Source organism: Sturnira hondurensis, unplaced genomic scaffold, assembly GCF_014824575.4.
Source record: "Sturnira hondurensis isolate 20B ecotype Veracruz unplaced genomic scaffold, ASM1482457v3 Scaffold0023817, whole genome shotgun sequence".
Taxonomy (NCBI): Eukaryota; Metazoa; Chordata; class Mammalia; order Chiroptera; family Phyllostomidae; genus Sturnira; species Sturnira hondurensis.
The window spans coordinates 12,063,298-12,081,816 of record NW_028096448.1 but is presented as its reverse complement, the minus strand read 5'-3'; the positions used below and the strand labels follow the sequence as shown (position 1 = coordinate 12,081,816).

General features: G+C 41.4%; 1 protein-coding gene across 2 annotated transcripts; it reads left to right on the top strand.

The window, feature by feature from the left end:
- Window positions 1-609: 609 nt before the first annotated feature.
- On the top strand, window positions 610-9,954 carry DYNLRB2 (dynein light chain roadblock-type 2). 2 transcript variants are annotated; one of them, XM_037037968.1, is made up of 4 exons: window positions 610-696; window positions 3,134-3,209; window positions 8,625-8,792; window positions 9,704-9,954. In XM_037037968.1, exons 1-4 carry the CDS (start codon window positions 694-696, stop codon window positions 9,745-9,747), a joined length of 291 nt encoding a protein of 96 aa, XP_036893863.1. In that variant the 5' UTR covers window positions 610-693; the 3' UTR covers window positions 9,748-9,954. The 2 variants fall into 2 exon arrangements, with proteins under 2 accessions (XP_036893863.1, XP_036893862.1); XM_037037967.1 differs by lacking the exons at window positions 610-696; window positions 3,134-3,209 and adding an exon at window positions 4,250-4,343.
- The last annotated feature ends 8,565 nt before the right edge of the window (window positions 9,955-18,519 follow it).

The window sequence follows — 18,519 nt, the reverse complement described above, 5'->3', positions numbered from 1 at the left end:
GGGCACAACAAACATATAAATTGCTCTATTCCATGCAGCTATATTTCTTCTTTAATAAAAAAAATGTAACTGTCTGTATAGGTCGGGGGAACAAAACTTATCAGTGCTGCACAAGAAAGCACGCCAAGAGTCAATGAGTCTATTACCAAGTATCAAAAGGGACCCAAACTCAGCGTCAGAGAGAACCTCCCCTGTGTATGCCCCGGAGCAGGTATCTCACTTGGGCTTTTGCTTCCTTTGTTGTATTTTGTCTGTCTCCGGAGCTGGACGATTGCCTGGGCCCTGAAAAGAGCCCAGCATGTGGTAGGTGGTCTTGAATGAGGAAGTGGCTGTTACATTAATGCGTACCTAAAGGGAGGGAGGGAGGAAGGGATGAATGAACGAATGACCCGAAGCCTGGCCTTTGCCCCGCACGGCTCCTCCGCCACCTGGTTCCTCAGGCATAAGTAAAACTCAGGTGAGAGCAGTGGCCAAAAGCCACAAACCCCGCCTACGGCGGCCTGGAGGAGCCAGGACAGTTCTGGGCGGAAAAGTGCTCTCCAGCTGCTGCCCGACCCTTGCGCACGCAGGCGCGGGGCATCGACGCTTCCGGGAGGTCACTTCCTCCCCGTCTCTTAGCAACGGCTGGAAGCGTTGTTGACAACCGAGACAGCTATAGCACGGCACTGATCTTAGAGTTTCGTGGCCAGCGCGATGGTAAATCTGGGGTCTCCGTCCACTACCCACCGCTCCAAGGGCGCTGACCCACGTGGGCTTTCTCTGCCCTTCTCTCGAGGTCGATCCAGGCCGAGCCGGAGCCGCGGCGGAGGCTGGGGGCTCCATAAACTGCTTGGAAGGGTGACTGCGTGACCCTAGAAATGAGAGGATGACCGTGAAGGCAGGGATGAAAATGTCTAGATGAGGAAGCTATCTGGGGGCATAGATATCTAGGGAGGTGATTTCTGGAGGTGGTACTTGGTGAGGGGAGATATCAAAACAGAGAAGAGAAATATTGAGGAGATGAAAGATCCTATGAGGGATGAGAGAGCTCTATCTAGATCAAGGAAAGTGTGGAAGGGGGAGGAGCAAGACGGAAAGAAAAATTGCCCTGAAAGGGAAGAAAGAGATGGGACAGGGAGCGCAAGGCAATGGAGAAAGGGGAGAAAGAGAAGATATTGCGAGAGAAGAAAAGCAAATAAAGAGAAAAAAGAAAAGAGGAACCCTGGCTGGTGTAGCTCAGTGGATTGAGTGCGGGCCTGCAAACCAGACGATCGCGGTTCCATTCCCAGTCAGGGCACATGCCTGGGTTGCAGGCCGGTTCCCAGACAGGGGACTCACGAGAGGCAACCATACATTGATATTTCTCTCCTTCTCTCCTTCTCTCCTTCCTTTCCCCTCTAAAGATAAATAAATAAAACCTTTAAAAAAAAAAAGAAAAGAGGACAGGGGGGAGGGGAGACAGAATAGGGAGTGAAGGAAGACAAGTGGAGACCGAGGAAAGTTTGAAGAAGATTAAGGTGAAAGCGAGGAGTTTTAAATGGAATGGAAAGGAGCTGGGGATCAATAGATTGTAGCAAGAGGGTTCAGAAATCCCAAGAGGAGAAAACAACTGGGAAAAGAGAAGGAAAGGCTGGGAAGAGCAGAGGGAGGCATTTGGGAGATACATAAAAGAGAAAAGGGCAGTGATTCTAAGGAGCCGTGGACATTGTCTTAGAGATGGGGGAAAGTGATAAAGTAGCTTCCCCCTACAGCTTTAAGTGCAATGTTTCCCAAAGTGAGATGCAAACATGAGTTGCTACTTGAGATAGCTCAGAAATACCAAATAAGACAGAGTAAATCACATTTGAGAAAGCTATTCCTCTTTCATTTTCTTTCATTTTCAACCTTTTGATGTCCAGGTGAAAGCTTCTGGCAATATTAAGTCGTTATACCACTAGCATTTCGCAATTTCAGTTTTTCACCAAAGAACAGACCTCGGGCTCAGATTTCTTTAGGGTAGAATGTAACATATTCTCTTTTTTATTGGTTATTTGTTTATGACTAATAATATCAGATTTCCATTTCTGGTAGTGATGTATAGTTTCCTTTGGAAGTGCATTCATTTAAGCTTTTAGAAGTGGGATGATTTAAAGAACATGCTAGCTAAATAATATAGGTGGTATTCCTAATGCCAAAAATTGTGAATCTAGTACATAAGTGCCTAGAATTCAGAAAAAACCTGTATGGTCATAACAAAGGAAGAAATAAGTTTTCTCATCCACATGAGGTGCAAAAGAAAATTGTCTTGCCTAAGTAACATAATGTTCATCTGTACGATGTTGCGAAGGAAAAAAATCACAAACCCTCTTCAAAACAGTGAAGAATAATGTTTGAATTCAGAATATCCAGTGATTACTCAGTTATGAACGATATGCAGGTTTGGAAAAGACTTCTTGATTTTAGCATTTGTACAAGGAGAGAAAACCACTACAATATAGTTTACTGGTAAAATTCATTAAGAAAGCTGATGTTAAAACCCAGTAATGGGGTTCCAACATACTCGTGGCTGAACGTCCAGTTCGCACTGAGAACAAGGCCACAGTTGCCAAGAGATTCTTGGTCTCCCAGAATATGTTATTAACATGTTTCAGAATATCCTGAATTTAATCACCTAAACTTCCGAGAAGGTAACATTTTGCACTGAAAATAAGATTTCTCATTAATACTTTTAGATACTTTTAGACAGAGAGTGGCAGTGATACAGCTCTATAAATATTAAAATACTATAATGTAGAAGGGGAGTTTTTCATACAAAAAGAGAGATCAATGAGTGGAAGATGGTCAGGAGAGGAATTCTGTCCATGAAAAGAACATTTTGCCAGTAAATAAAGACAGATAAAAATGGAGTGAGCTCTTGTGAGGCAATAAGCTTTCTAACTGTGGAAGAGTTCAAGCCAAGAGGTTTGTCAGGGCTGTTTGTCAGGGGTCCCACTGTGTCAGCTTGTATCTGGGACTTGACAATTTCAAAGCTCTCTTCCAAAAGTCTGGGATTATAGCATCCAGTGCCTTAGGTTAAAGGGAAAGGGGAGTAGGGATCTTTCCAAATATTATTCTCCTTAGGACTGAGGTAACCACAAAGGCCCTTTTGGTTAATTGTCTTTCTGGTCTCCAACAGGCAGAGGTGGAGGAAACCCTAAAGAGGATACAGAACCATAAAGGGGTTATCGGAACGATGGTTGTAAATGCAGAAGGTAAATACATCACGGGCTGCCTTCTCGACCTCTGCAGAGGCCAAGTCGCTGTTTGTTGTGCCACGCCTTACGACAAGCCTCTTAGAGTTTGTCATCAAAAGCATAGTTGGTATATTTTAGCTATAACTTTTACTTATCAAACATCTATTGAGTATTACATGTCGAGCCCTCTGCTAAGAACTAGGGATATAAATATAAATAAGACCTGTCTTAAAATGTCTCTATATTGCTAAGAAACACTGTACATTGTCTAAATTTGAAACCTTTGATAACTCTTCTATCATTTCAGGAATACCAATAAGACTTTTATATTGAAGATAGAGAGAATATTATTGTTGGCAGTATGTTTTTGTTTTAACATTATTTCCGAGTGTCATTCATCATTTTAAATGAAATTGTACCTTTACCATATTTAATGAAATCTTTGAAAATTAATTGTAATTTATACTATAGTCCTTATGTTACAGTATAAGAAGGACTGATATATTTCCACCTATGAAATCTGTAGACTTGTACCAGAAACTTGCTCTCACTCCAGTCCCCGTCAATCCACATTGCTTGCCACATGCTCAGCTATGGTGGCAATCTCTTAGGGGCTCTTGCTCAATTGTCCTTTGTGGCACCTCCTGCCCTTACTAATTTAGGCATTTGTAAGGGCAAGAGGTGCCACAAATCCCAGAGTATTAGTTGAAATAAGAGTAGTTACTTCGTACAATTCATGCGGCATGATGGGACTGGCACATACCCCACTCAATGCTTGGGAACAGAATCTCACAGCTAATCATCATTTTGAAGCAAATCCATCAATGTTTATTGATGGCTTTAAAACTTAAACAATTTACAGTCTGTGTAAACTCTGACCTTCAATCCTTTATTATTAAAAAAAATAACCTACTTTGTCGATGGTTATATAAGTGAAATAATAATTGTCAAGTGCCTGGCACAACACCCAACACTTACTAGAATTATAAATAAATAATTCTGAGGATGTAGGAACTTTTAATTGGTATGTACAAATAAAACATCTGATGTTTTTACAAAATAAAATTAAACATATCTCAACATCAAATGAGTATAATAAATACACCCAGCTCGGGTGGTCAGGAGGGAGTGGATTTAAGATGAGCCCTATAGGTAAGCCAAGATCTGTGCCTAATATTTCCAGAAAGCAGTCCAGCCCTAGTGCATGATTTCGGTTGAATTGATTTTAGGTCCATGTATTTGCATACACTCTGCCACATCCCCTAAGATGGGTTATCCTTGTTGCTTCACAGAGGTGCTATATTCTTTTCCTTTGGCTGCCATAAATAGTTATTGTCTCTCAGCTCTGGAGGCTAGAAGTTGAGATCAAGCTGTGAGCAGGGCCAGGCTCTCTTCAAAGCTCTACTAGACAGCCTTCCCTGCTGTCTTCCAGCTTCTGGTGGTTTCCAGCAATCCTTGGCATTCCCTGGCTCATAGGTGCATCCCTCCAAGCTCTGCCTCCATTGTCATCTCCATTTCTCTGCTTTCTCTTCTTAATGACATCAATCGTGGGATTAGGTCAACCCTAATTCAGTGTGGCCTGATCTTACCTGGTTATATCTACAAAGACCCTATTTCAAATAAGGTCGCAGTCTGAGATTTAGGGTAGAGTTGAATGGGGGGGTCACTATTCAGCCCAATACAGGTGGATTCACCTGTGACAACCAGGATGACTCATCTAATGTATTATTTTGGAAGATCTTAAAGTACAAAATCCTAGCAATATGTACAAAATGTCTGAAAAATATCTATACTCTAATCCATAATGTCAACCCTAGGAATTTATCCTAAGAAGTAGTGAAGGAAACATTTAGGTATGAATGATGCTTGCAGAGGCATCATGTAGAGCAGCAATAAATAACCAGACAAATAAGTCAATAAATCTATCCCAACAGTAAGGGAAATTTTAAATTAATTATGTAATATTTACTTGATGAACTACTGATCTATTTAAAGTGTTGAAGAATATTTGGAGTCATGGAAAACTACTCACAATATTAGATGAAAAAAATCAAACACAGTAGCATCCAGTATTTTCTAATAAAAAATATAGCCATGCACACATACACATTTTAAATAAATATGGAAGAGAAAGCAGAGATATCTTGTGGTAATTATCTCTGAATGGTGGGATTAAAAGTGATTTTTACATTCCTTTCCTGGAATGTAAATTTCTCAGCACTTTTCTCATCCAAAAGCAACAAAATATTACTTTTAAGACCTATTAACCTCTACAGGAATTAGGTTGTGTTAGGATTCAGGGCATTTTTCTGAAATCCAAAGTAGTCTTTTTCCCAAAAATATAAATAAAGGGCTTATTTTTGTGGTCAGATTATTAATAACCAGAGTGTATGACAAGGATGTTTATTAATAGCACGTGGTATAAATTGTGTGACCAAAATGTAATAAAATACTCCACTGCAACAGCCTATTCAATTTTAGATGAAAGTGCCACTTACAATAGTGCAGACTGGTAGCTTTCAGAAGTCCCAGGGAAATTGATACTGAAAATATTTAAATGAGATCGTGTTTATATGTTCTTGTTCTCTGCTAGTAGGGTTAGTCCACTAATTCCAGGCAAATCATTTTAGCATATTTTTAAGTTTTAAATGTGATTTTATATGAGCTTTCTAACATGTTTATACATTTAGACCTCTTCATATGCCATGTTAAGTAGAGATTTTGGGTTCCACTGTTATTGAAACCTAGACTTCCTATTCATGACAATAAATTAGACTTATCAATTTAGCCCAACACCGGATAGTAATCACTTTTATTAGAGAAGATTTTTGTCAACATTGGTTTCCCACTTATACAACCTTTCACTATTTACAACATTATAGCACTGAACATTGATTTAGATACTGAGGAATATATTGCGTATGTATATGTTTCCCACGCAACCACATCTGTCATACATTCTTATGTATACAAGTCTGATTTCTGTAGGCTCTTAATTTTAAATACTCTTGACATTACCAACAATCTATTCTTTGAATTTCATTAGGTATTATCAGCCATCTAGCTAACTCCCTTTATTTTTGAAATACAATCTATCACCCAAAGTACAAATGTTCAGTGGAAAAGTGCCAGCTTATTGGGATAATAGTCATTTTAAAGTAGTGCTATAAATTCAGCAATATCAAATTCATTCTCTTTGTTCTAGAAATTTCACTTCAGGGATTTATATTATGCATATATGGAGACATAAAATGGCATGTCCAAAGATGTATTCTGTAGCCTCGTACATAAAAGCCAAAGATTGGGGACTACCTCCATGCTCCTCAGGAGGATGTATTAGTCACGTGTATTACAAAGCATCCATTTGACAGTCATGTTACATGGTCATTATGAATGGCCTAGCCTTATGTGTATTGAATGGAACCATTTCCAAAGTGCATTAAATGAAAATAATTTAGGTGCAAAATAGAGAATGATACAACTAAAGACTTCAAACACAAACATGCTTGAATAGACTTAGGATGCCTTTGGAAGGATACCAAAGAAACAGTGAGCAGTGGTTACCCCTCAGAAGAGGAAGTGGGCGAATTTTACACCATGTGCTAAAATTACTTGTTAATAAATTATTTTGTGATTACCTTGCATGGTACCAAGCAAGAAGAGCTCCACAGATATGTGTTGATTTGTTCAAGTGTCTATAGAGGGTATGAAAAACTCCAAGACTTTCCGCAGTGTGTACTTGTGTGCAGAAAGGCTGGCTGTTTCATTTATTGACAGGGATCATGGATAGACAACTAAATAGGCCTGAGCATCTGATTCACAATCTTGTCATCTACATTTTAAATAATTTATTCTGGTTGTATTTCTTGTTTTTTACACTGAGCAGTGCAGACTTTGTAGGTAGTCACTATTCAGGATGCAAAATAGAGCTATTCGTCAAAAAGTGCTCTTACAAGGTTGAGTGCTTGCTACATTTCACTCTCCTGCTTGTTAAAGACACATGTCTTTTGATGTTTCATCAGGTGTGAAAGACAAAACCGACTTCTGGGGGGAAAGCAGCCAAGAAATAATAATATGAAAATTAACAAGTTTATATAAAACCTTATTTATCAAGTAGGTTTTCCTGTAAATATTATTCTTGTATTGTTTGGCAGGACCTATTCTAAAGAGACAATAATTTTCTTAAAAGAGAAAGCAACTAATGTGTTTCAAAGTCAGAATTGAGGCTCTCAAAGAGTTTCATGAAAAACTGTAAAAGCCCAAGTCTGTAATGCTGGTCCACTCTTAAAGTGCTCCTCTCACTTAACAGTTTCTGAAATTACCTTCACTGAGGGAAAACCAAGAACCACATTAGTCTCTTTTATTGATTGGCCACAATTCAGGTACCTGAAGAATCTGACAGTGATCCCCAATTCACCTTCCCTTAAAGACACATTTGCCAGTCAAATCCCTGAACTCTCTGGCTTGGTGGAAGTTCTTAAAATAATATGAAGGCTGCTTCTGATTAGATGCAATATATGCAAAATGCCTAGCACAGCACCTGTTAATACGCACTGAGCGCTGAGTGACCCGAACTAAGCTAGACTGATTTGAACTGAATTGAATTATACTTGCCTATTTGTCTGTCTAGATTCTTCCAGTTAAATTAATAGGCCCTGTTTTGAATGTGTATCATGGAGCAACAGAGCACACAAGTATCCAAATTTAATAATGCTTAAGCCAAGAATGAGTGCAAACCAGGAGATGCCTAGCAAGACCACAGTGTTTTTGTTGCTGTGTTTTCTAATATAAAGTTTAAGGTTTGCTCAATACTTCATGTTACAGAGAAATTTTGAAAATCCCCTTTGATATACTGTCTAGTATGTGCAGTGATATCACTGCCTAATTCTCGCCTCGAGGGAGAAAATGAGCACAGACCAAGCATTGTGAAGCAGACCCGTTGTAGACGGGACACTCGAGGAAATGCATTTGTGTGTAGTGATATGTTCACCTAATACTGTGACAATCAGTCAACAACTTCCAGAAGATTGGTGCACAAGAATGTTTGTCACACCATTAGTGACAAAAACAGAAACACAATGCCGAACAGTTCAACAATTGGGATTGATTATGGTAGATCCATAAAGTCGTAAGTGTATAGCCATTTGAAATAATATTGATGACATCATCACCAACAAGGGCTTGTACGCTATCATTTAAATAAAAAAGCAAGCATCAAATTTGTCATTATACTTTGACCCAAGTATTTTTTAAAATCCAAGTAGAGACAAGATGATTGGAAGAAAATAAACTAAAATTGTTACTAGTGAGTAATATCAGCCTCCACTTTTTCTTTCTCCTAACAACTACAAGTATTTCCCTATTTCTACAATGTGCATATTACTTTTATAATCAGAAAAAGAAAGTTTAAGCCCAAATTAAATCACGTGACAGGCATCCCGATCCGAACAACCTTGGACAACTCGACGACGGTGCAGTACGCGGGCCTTCTCCACCAGCTGACGATGAAAGCCAAGAGCACTGTGCGTGACATCGATCCTCAGAATGACCTCACCTTCCTGAGGATCAGGTCAAAGAAGCACGAAATCATGGTCGCTCCAGGTAACTTGGCATTTCACTTCATGTGTAAAGCATCATTCCACTTTATCACACAAAAGCTTTGTTTCAAAGAACAAGGAGTATAGATTTAACTTTATTTTTATGTTGACTCTATTACAGATAGACTTTGATATGCAATATGACACATAATGTTCTTCACTGACAAAATGAAGACAATGCCTGAGTCTGAAAATTGCATCTTCAAAATTTTGTGACCTTAGTGATGAACTTGACCTTTGAAGAGGTTGAATTTTTCCCACTTGTATTTATTATCAGTAATCAAAAATGTGGGAGATGCAGGTCTCATGCTGGGTAAACTTGGCACACAGATTTTCCGGAGAGTGGGAGAAATGTCTCCTGTCCAGGGGACAAACCTGGGAGTGGCTCAATGGCCCGTAGAGTCTGATACTCCCCCTGGGGGAGCTCAAGGTCACCTGGCCTACCAAGAGAGAGCAGCCACCCAAGTACTTCTTCCCGTGAAGGAATTGCTTTTACAGTGTTGGTAGATGTCAGTGTAAAACAGGACTCATGCTTCTGAATCTAGTCTAGAATAAACTTCCCTGTAGTTGTCCATCTGTAAAATCAGAATTACCCATAAACTAAATAAAGCTTTTTCTACACTTGTGTTCTCACCGTGGCCGCACATTGGGATCACTTAGAGAACTTTACAGAAATAATGACTGGTGCCTGGACTCCACCCTAAACCAATGAAATCAGAATCTCTGAGGCTGGGCCCCAGGTAATGGTGTGTTTTCAAAGTGGAGCAGATGATTCTGATGTGGAACCAGGGTGGAAAACCACTGGTCTACACAAGGTCCAAGCGATGTTTCAAAGAGAAAAGCAGATTAGCTGAAGTATTCATTTGTTATATTTAATTTTTAGAGTGGACTAATTTTTCCCACGTCTTTCCACAGATAAGGAATATCTTCTGATTGTCATTCAGAATCCATGTGAATAGCTCTGCTGTGACTAAGTCCACCCTGTGACACTGGGTTGAAAACACTCTACTCTTTAATGGTGACTAAGATTCTACTCCAATATAATTGACCCTTTGGACATTCTCTTCTGCTTTTTACATGTAAAGTGTGGTACGCTTCTTGTCTGTCCCCCTTGAATGTATTGTAAACTTGTGATTTAGCTATATAATAAATAAATTCTGGTACATGTGCCTCTTTTTTTACAATACACAAAGCGAAGGAATCTAATGTGCAGACAGCCTTCCTTAGCGGTGGCTCTTCTAGTCTAGAAGTTAACTGTCACTGAGAATCAGTGTGAAGGTATGACTGTGCCCATTTGTTAACGTGCCAAGGAGATTCAGGGGGGAGCTGCGGGAGCTAGCAGGGAAGTTCCAACCCTCCAGGAGTGTTAGGTGCTTTCCCAGGTTCAGTAAAAACAGAGAGAGATCAGGGGGCTGTTCTCAGCCAGGTCATCCCCATGCCTGAGCACCGCCTCCTATTCCTTGCAAAACTCTGCAGAATTGCCCGTCTGTCACACTGGTCTGCAGGGCCCAGGAGCCAGTCCTGGGCAAGGGTGCGTACTTCAAAGGCTGACGAGATAACTCCAGAGGGTGGTGTTTTTACTAAATATTTCAAACACTCAGAAAACAATGAAAATCATACAATATAACATTTCCAAGACCCATATAGAACATATATTTCCATTTTGCTATATTCACCTTATATCCTTTAATATATTTCATTGATTATGCTATTACAGTTGTCCCATTTTCCTCTTTCACTCCTCTCTACCCTGCACACCCCCACACCCCCTCCCACCCACATTCCCCCCCTTTAGTTCATATCCATGTGTCATAAGTTCTTTAGCTTCTACATTTCCTATACTGTTCTTACTCTCCCCCTATTTTCTTTTTTTTAATTGTCAATTTTTAAGATTTTATTTATTTATTTATCTTTAGAGGGGAAGGAGAGAGAGAGAAGCATCAATGTATGGTTGCCTTTTGTGCCTCCCCTGCTGGGAGTTGGTTTGCAGGGAACCGGCCTGCAACCCAAGCATGTGCCCTGACTAGGAATCAAACCGTGATCCTCTGGTCCGCAGGCCCGTGCTCAATCCACTGAGGTACACCAGCCAAGGCTCCCCTATTTTCTAACTACCATCTATGTTACTTATTCTCTGTACCTTCTCCCTCCTCTCCTCCTCCCACTCCACTGTTGCTAACCCTCCATGTGATCTCCATTTCTGTGGTTCTGTTCCTGTTCTAGTTGTTTGCTTTTGTTTTTGTTTTGGGTGTGGTTGTTAATAATTGTGAGTTTGCTGTCATTTTACTGTACCTGCTTTTTATCTTCTTCTTCTAACTCCCTGTAACATTTCATATAATAAGGGCTTGGTGATGATGAACTCCTTTAACTTGACCTTATCTGAGAAGCACTTTAACTGCCCTTCCATTCTAAATGAAAGTTTTGCTGGATAGAGCAATCTTAGATATAGGTTCTTGCCTTTCGTGACTTGGGATACTTCTTGCCAGCCCCTTCTTGCCTGTAAGGTCTTTTTTTTAAATTTAATTATTGTTCAAGTACAGTTTTCTGTCTTTTACTCCCATCCCAGTACCCCCCCGCAGTGCTCCCCACCTCCCTCTTATTTCCACCTCTGTTAGTTTTTGTCCACATGTCCTTTATACCTGTTCCTGTGACTCCTTCCCCTTTTCCCCTGAAATTCCATCCCCTCCCCCCCACTCCCCTGTAAGGTCTGTTTTGAGAAATCAGCTGACAATCTGATGGGTACTCCTTTATGGGTAACTGTCTCCTTTTCTCTTGCTGCTTCTAGGATTCTCTCCTTCATTTTAATCTAGATTAATGTAATTATGATGTGCCTTGGTGTGTTCCTCCTTGGGTCCAACTTCTTTGGGACTCTCTGAGCTTCCTGGAATTCCTGGAAGTCTATTCCTTTGTCAAATTGGGAAGTTCTCCTGTATTATTTGTTCAGATATGTTTTCCATTTGTTGCTCTTCCTCTTCCCCTTCTGGTACCCCTATAATTTGGATGTTGGAATGTTTAAAGATGTCCTGGAGGTTCCTAAGCCTCTCATTATTTTTGTTGTTGTTGTTCTCACTTCTTCGTTCTTTTCTGATTGGATGTTTTTTTTCTTCCTTCTGGTCCACTCCATCAATTTGAGTCCCAGTTTCTTTCCTATCACTATTGGTTGCCTGCACATTTTCCTTTATTTCACTTAGCATAGCCTTTATTTTTTCATCTAATTTGCAACCAAATTCAACCAATTCTGTGAGCATCCTGATTACCAGTATTTTGAACTGTGCATCTGATAGGTTGGCTATCTCTTCATCACTTAGTTGTATTTTTTCTGGAGCTTTGATCTGTTCTTTTGTTTGGGCCATTTTTTTTTGTCTTGAGGAGTTTGTTATGTAGTGAGGGGTGGAGTAACCCACATTGCTTGGTTGTGATGCTGTATGTAGGGAAAGGGTTCAAGAGGGAACAATGATGCTTGCTCTGCTCTCTGCCAGATTTCAGTCACTTAACCCACTTCCCCCAAGAAAACTGGGCTCTTCTGGTACAAATTCCCATGTGGGTGGGTTTGTGTACATTCTAAGACTCTGTGGTTCTCTCCAGCAAACTCTCCTGTGAGGCTGGGAGTTTCTCCCAGCACCTTAACCCCCACAGGTATTTTCAATCGGTGTTTTGAGGCTTTATTTCTCCGCACTGGGACCCTGGCTTGTGCAGTCTGTCTTGCTCCCCAGTTTCACCTGGTTTATCTGTGCATGAATGTGGGACTGCTCAGTCTGACAGCTGCCTTGTGCACCTCCACAATCCCCCCTCCACGATCCTTCACCTTACTGGGTCCACACACTACCTTGCGTGCCCAGGGTCCACCAGCCACTGCTCTGCTGAGATCCCTCTCCACCCTGCCACCTGACTCTGCTCCTCCTACTGGTCTGGATGAATGTGTCTTCTCTAACTCCTTGGTTGCCGGACTTCCATACAGTTCAATTTTCTGTCAGTTCTGGTTTTTTTGTTTCTAAATTGCTGCCTTTAAATAGGTAGACACAGTGTGTCTACCTATGCCTCAATCTTGGCTGGAAGATACATTCTCTCTTTTTTAAATTAAGTTTTTTTTAAATTTTGAGATAAAACTGACTATTTACATCAAATTGTAAGAAATAACATAGAGATCCTCTGAACCCTTTATCCTGGCTCCCACTATGACAACATCTTTCAAAATTATTGCACAATGTCACAAGCAGGAAATGGACACTGATTCAGTCTAGACACAGAACATTGCTCTCCCCACCAGGGCCCCTCCCGGTGCCCTTTACTAGCAATCCACCAGCCCCTGACCCCTGGCAACCACTAATCTGTCCTGTTTCTGTAATTCTGTCATATCAAGAAGATTATATAAATGGAATAATGCAGATATAGCCTTTTGGAATTTACCTTTTCAGCTCAGCATAATTCCTTTGAGATTCATTCAAAAAAGAAGAAATGAGACATCACAGATAGAGCCGCAGCCTGCTACTGCTCTGTGTGCCTCTGTCCTCCTCTCCTTCCCCAGAGGACTCTTACTAGAAGCAAGCAGTCACTCTGCACAGGGGTCCTCAGGAGCCCACACCTGAGTTCCCAAAATGCCTCCACAACAAGCTAAGTGTGAGGAACGGTGCATGGTAGGTTTACTGGTTCAACCAAAGCCATGGCCCCAGCTTGCATCCTGTGAGGCAACCAGGGCCAACCCAAGCAGATGGTGGTCTAAGCAGAAAGGAAGGGCTTAGGCAAAACTCTCAGGTTAAAAGGGTTGACTCTTTTAACGAGAAGAGATAGATCACAGATGGAACTCTCCCAAGGCTTAGAGAGACAGAGGAGTCTGCAGCCATACAGCCACAGATGTCTGCGCCCCACTGCAGAGCCAGTGTTCCAGGGCGTGGGGCCCACACATGCATATCAGAATATTCTCTCTAGGTAATTGCAGTAACCTCCAGGCTGAGGTCAACTCAATGGTAATTGAGAACAAAGGTTTGGGAGTCTCGTATCCTGGGTTCTTCTTATTCTGGCTCTGCCATTTGTAACCAAGGTTTGTTGTTTGGAATCAGTTGAGCTGGTGCAGCTAAAGTGCCTGACACAGAATGAATGCTCAATAAGTGTTAGCTTCTGCTGCTGCCTCCACTGTTACTCAAAGGAGAGTGGCCCATGACATACAAATGTGACTTCCAGGACTAGCCCTGAGGTTCCCCATATCATCAAAGCCAGCTGAGCCCTAGATTTACAGAGATAACAGAACAAATGGGGAAATGAGCTGAAGTTACAGTAAGAGTCAGTTCTTCCTAACTTGTGGGGTGAATAAACATGAAAGAAAGAGATCATAGAAATGGAGAACCTATACCACAGCATATATTTGACTTTCGAACAATTTTCTGACACTTCTGACTTCAAAAACTGCAGACTTGTAAAAGAGTAGAAGGAACAGCACAATAAACACCCATATAGGCTTCACCCCATTCACCAACTTTTAATATTTTACATTTGCTTCATCTCTGTCTGTGTATATGTATATATACGTAATAATCCCAGTTTCATTCTTAAGAAATTTAACATTGATCCAAATCACCAAACAGACAATCATATGCAAATTCCCCCAGTAGTCGCAGTATGTTTCTTATGTGTTTTTTAAATTCAGGGTCCTTTTGAGGGCCACATGTTGCATTTGGTTGTCATGTCTCTAGTTTTTAGCTGTTTTTAGAACCTCTTTTTCTCTCTTCTTTACCTCCAGGTGGTGTCAAATTTGTATTTGCTCTCCCTAGAGTCCCCAGTGCCACCTGCTCCCTGTTCCCCTTGAGCCCATCCTGATGAGCAGAGACAGCCTGTAAATAGAGGAAATGCAGCCCATGAGCAGGTCTTAGTCACAGGTGAGTGCTTCCCTTCCATCTGCACCTTGACTCGGAGACCAGACACATCACCATAGACCCAACCTCATCCTTCAGCCCAGGGAGGTCTGGGTACCACAGTACCCACTCCCCCAGGGACAGCTGTAGCATCTGCGTGGTTTCCAACACAGACAAGATCTTGTTAGAATCCAAACAGCAAAGAAGTGCATTATTGAGGGAGAAGACCACAGATATCATCTATCTGACCACTTGGTTTTATTGTATTTTTACCTTTTTATTTTTATGTTTTATTAATGTTTGTACACAGTTGCCTTCATTTCCCACCACCACTTTCCCCCACCCCACCCACCCTGACTACTCACCCTCAATCCTACCCTCCTTTTGGTTTTACAGGTGAAGGTTTCACCTGAGCCAGCGGTCAGGTGTCTCTTGGGAATCAGTCAGGAGGGTTTGTGTTGAACTAGTCATACCTATCAATTGATGCTTATGATCTTATCAGAGGGCTCATGCTCATTTGAGAGCCCCTCTATACCCTTAAAAATTATTTTTAGGAGGTGCATATTAGCTCACTGTTATAAAAGTACCAGAGGTAGCATTTGATTCCAATACCTAAATTTGTCTTCTCTTCACAGTTCCCCAGCCCACCCAGAGCTCACTGGCAGATACATGGCTGGGTGGCAAAGCCACTTCCTCCCTCTTGGCCCAGCCAGAATTTCAAGCCCCATTTAAGATGTAACAGTGGGGAATCTCTGGCAGGTGCAGGGCACATCGCTGCAAGTACCAGGGCTCTGTGTGGGTTCTTCTGGGGAAATACAACCCTCCCATCCCACTGGGCAGCAAATTCTGCCATGGTCCTGCCTGCACTATTGTATCCAGAGGAAACTGTAACCCTCTGTTGGAGACGGAGAAGGTGACGGCAAAAAATAGGAGTTGCCAAAGTCAATTACATTGGAAGATGATAAGACCTTTGGGAATTTGTCCCACCCCTCTCTGCCTTCTAGCACATAGACATTCATATTCCCTCTGGGATTCACAACAACATAGCTAATTAGCTCTATTTAAAAGATGCCTGGACCTAAAGATTCACACCCATACAAAACCATTGGTAAAGTTCTCATTTCCTATGAGAAGTACAAGGCTGGGCTCACTTGGTGCCTCCCCTTAGTCCAACTTGGTAGGAATTTTATCTGAATAATAAGTGAGCTATTTGCAGAATCTTTGGAGGAACATACCCCAACCATAAATATTCATGAAAATGAACCTGGAAAGACCAGCTTCATAAAACAGTTAAAACGTGCCTGTGCATTACTATCACCGTGACCTCCCAAATCTTCACCACCAAAGGGGAGCACCCAGTAGCGGGTGGGTGAGAGCCTCCTACAGGCCCTTTTACTCAGTACAATCTCACTTTCGAGTCAATCACACATCTTCTTCAAAAGAAAAAAACTACCGTAGACTTAGACTTGGATTTTCTCCGTTCTTGGTCTTTGACAAATTACAATTAACTGCCAAAAATCTTTGACATGGGGTGAAGCATCCTTACTTCTCTGATATTAGAGAATAATGTGATTCCCTTGAATAGGAAACTATAGCATGTTTAGAGGAATTATCAATAGATATTCATCCAGTCAACCAACACTTGGTCTTATATTCTGTTTTTTAAAAGAGTAGGTCACAGTTGGAGCCATGACAGAGCTCTCAGAGTGGAGGTGACATCTCCAATCAGGAGCCCGACCAAAGATTAATTGCTCTCTCAACCCCTGGGAATCATGGGGCTAGAGCTCCCCTAACATGAAATCACCTCTGATAATGAAAACTGGAAACTCAGGTTCCCCTGGGGCATATTGAAATATTTCTATTTAATACTTGCAATATTTAAGGCTACTAAAACTTTTCTGTATATTTCTTGTGCAAGCTTTGACATGGAGGGTTGGGTTAGCCAGGCACTCAGCCATTCTTAGAACACAGAGAAGACTGAATTTTCTGATTCTCTTCTGGGATCTTACTCTGGGGAACCTCCATTCCTTATTTCCCTTCACCAGACATGACCTCACGACTCCCTCTCTAGGTATCATTAACCTTGAACAGTCCTATTGCATGTTTTTAAGTTGTCCTTCTTTGGTCAACTTGACAACATGAGACGCAATACAGTGCAATAGAAAAAGCACGCAACCAGGATATGACTCAGCTACTAAATTATCAGCAGAGTGCACAACTTCTTTGGAACTCAGTTCACTTGCCTACAAATGTGAAGAATGCCCACCCACAGTGGCCTTGCATTCTGAAGTACACAATACACAATAGATGCCAATTACCATTAATAATGGCAATGGCAGCCAAATAAACCAAATTTACCAGAGTCCAAGTCATTAGATACATCTCACTGTGGCCTCTTCTAATGTAATCATATGCATAAATATACTGAAGGACTTGTAATCCTGCTGGGTACACAATTTTGCCTAATTCCTTCACTTATCATTGAATAATTATTTCCACAGTCCTACCTAGGGTTTACATTGATTTTTCTTAAAATCCACATGTACTTTCATCAAATTCACCAGTGGTGACCTGACCCAGATGAGGCCAATGAGAGATGTGTCCTTGGTATTTAGAACTGGAAGAGAGTCAGAGAGCAAGTCCCCACATAGCTGGGCTTACACACAAAAGCACAGCTATTGGCGATGAATATTTTCCACAGGGGAGTGGCAGAGAGAGCCAGTCCTCAGAAGGAAAAAAGACAGAGCAAGGGAAGGATGTTCGTTCTATGGATTCTCTGTAGGTTCTCGGCTACATTTTACCCTTGGTTTCATAAGACACCTTTAAAGCCTGTGGTAGGTTTTCCTGTTTGGTGTACACTGCCAGAATGGATTTCATCTGTTGTCTGAAACCAAAAAGTCCTTACCTAACACATTTTGGCTATATTTGGGTCACCCTGGGATACTTTAATCAGACATAGTCAAGAGCCTGGTGGCTCCCCAGGATGTGTACATTAATCAGAGGCCCTGAACAGATGGGCTGGGGTCACTCACCCTTTTGCTTCAAAACATACCCTGTGGCTTTGGCTAGACAAAAGAATAAGCCACTGCTGGGCCTTCTGGAGGCAGAGCTCTGGGTGGGGAAAAGGTGCTGAGACATCCCTCACACTGAGAGCAGGGTCCCTAGTTATCTCCCATGCTCAGTGGCCTCTGACTCTGTCATTGACAGGAAAGAGAATTGACTGCATGGACACTGGGCAGAGACATTCTCAAAATGCCAGTCCAGGTGTCCCGGGGTGTCTGGAGTGGCAGAAGCCCATTTAAGAGAGAAAAGGGGTTAAAGAAGCACAGAATAGATTCATCTGACAATTTGCTACCCCTTGTCCCCAGAAGACACTGTGGTACCAAAAAATGGACTTTGTTTAGCCAGATAGGTCTGCGTTCAATGCCTAGCTCTGCCATTAATAATAATAATTATTATTATTATTTATATTATTTTAGGAGAAAAATAGGAAGAGAAGGAGAAATAAAAAACAACAGCCGCTAACATTTGTTGATCACTTGCTACATAACAGACAAAATGGACATTCACAACAGTCCCATTTTATAGACAAGAACACCAAGGCATAGGGTAGTTTCATGGCTTGCCCAAGGTCAAGCTGTTAAGTGTCCGAGGAGGCACCAAAACTCCAATATCTGACCAGGGCACACACTCAAACACTGCCTTAGATTGTTGACTCACCAGACACGTGACAAGGAAATTAACACCTCTGAGCCTCAGAATCCTTACCTATAAAACACAGACCATGATTCTTACATTACAAGTTGTTGGGAGACAGGAAGAAATTATATAAAGCACCTGACACTTAGTAGATGCTTAACAAAGAGCAGCTGCTATTATCACCATCCC

Bases quoted from the DNA above. Each gene is read 5' to 3' on its own strand.
- DYNLRB2 (XM_037037968.1), top strand. The intron at 3,210-8,624 runs GTAAATACATCA...ATCACGTGACAG, and splicing joins GATGGTTGTAAATGCAGAAG to GCATCCCGATCCGAACAACC. The intron at 8,793-9,703 runs GTAACTTGGCAT...GTCTTTCCACAG, and splicing joins CGAAATCATGGTCGCTCCAG to ATAAGGAATATCTTCTGATT.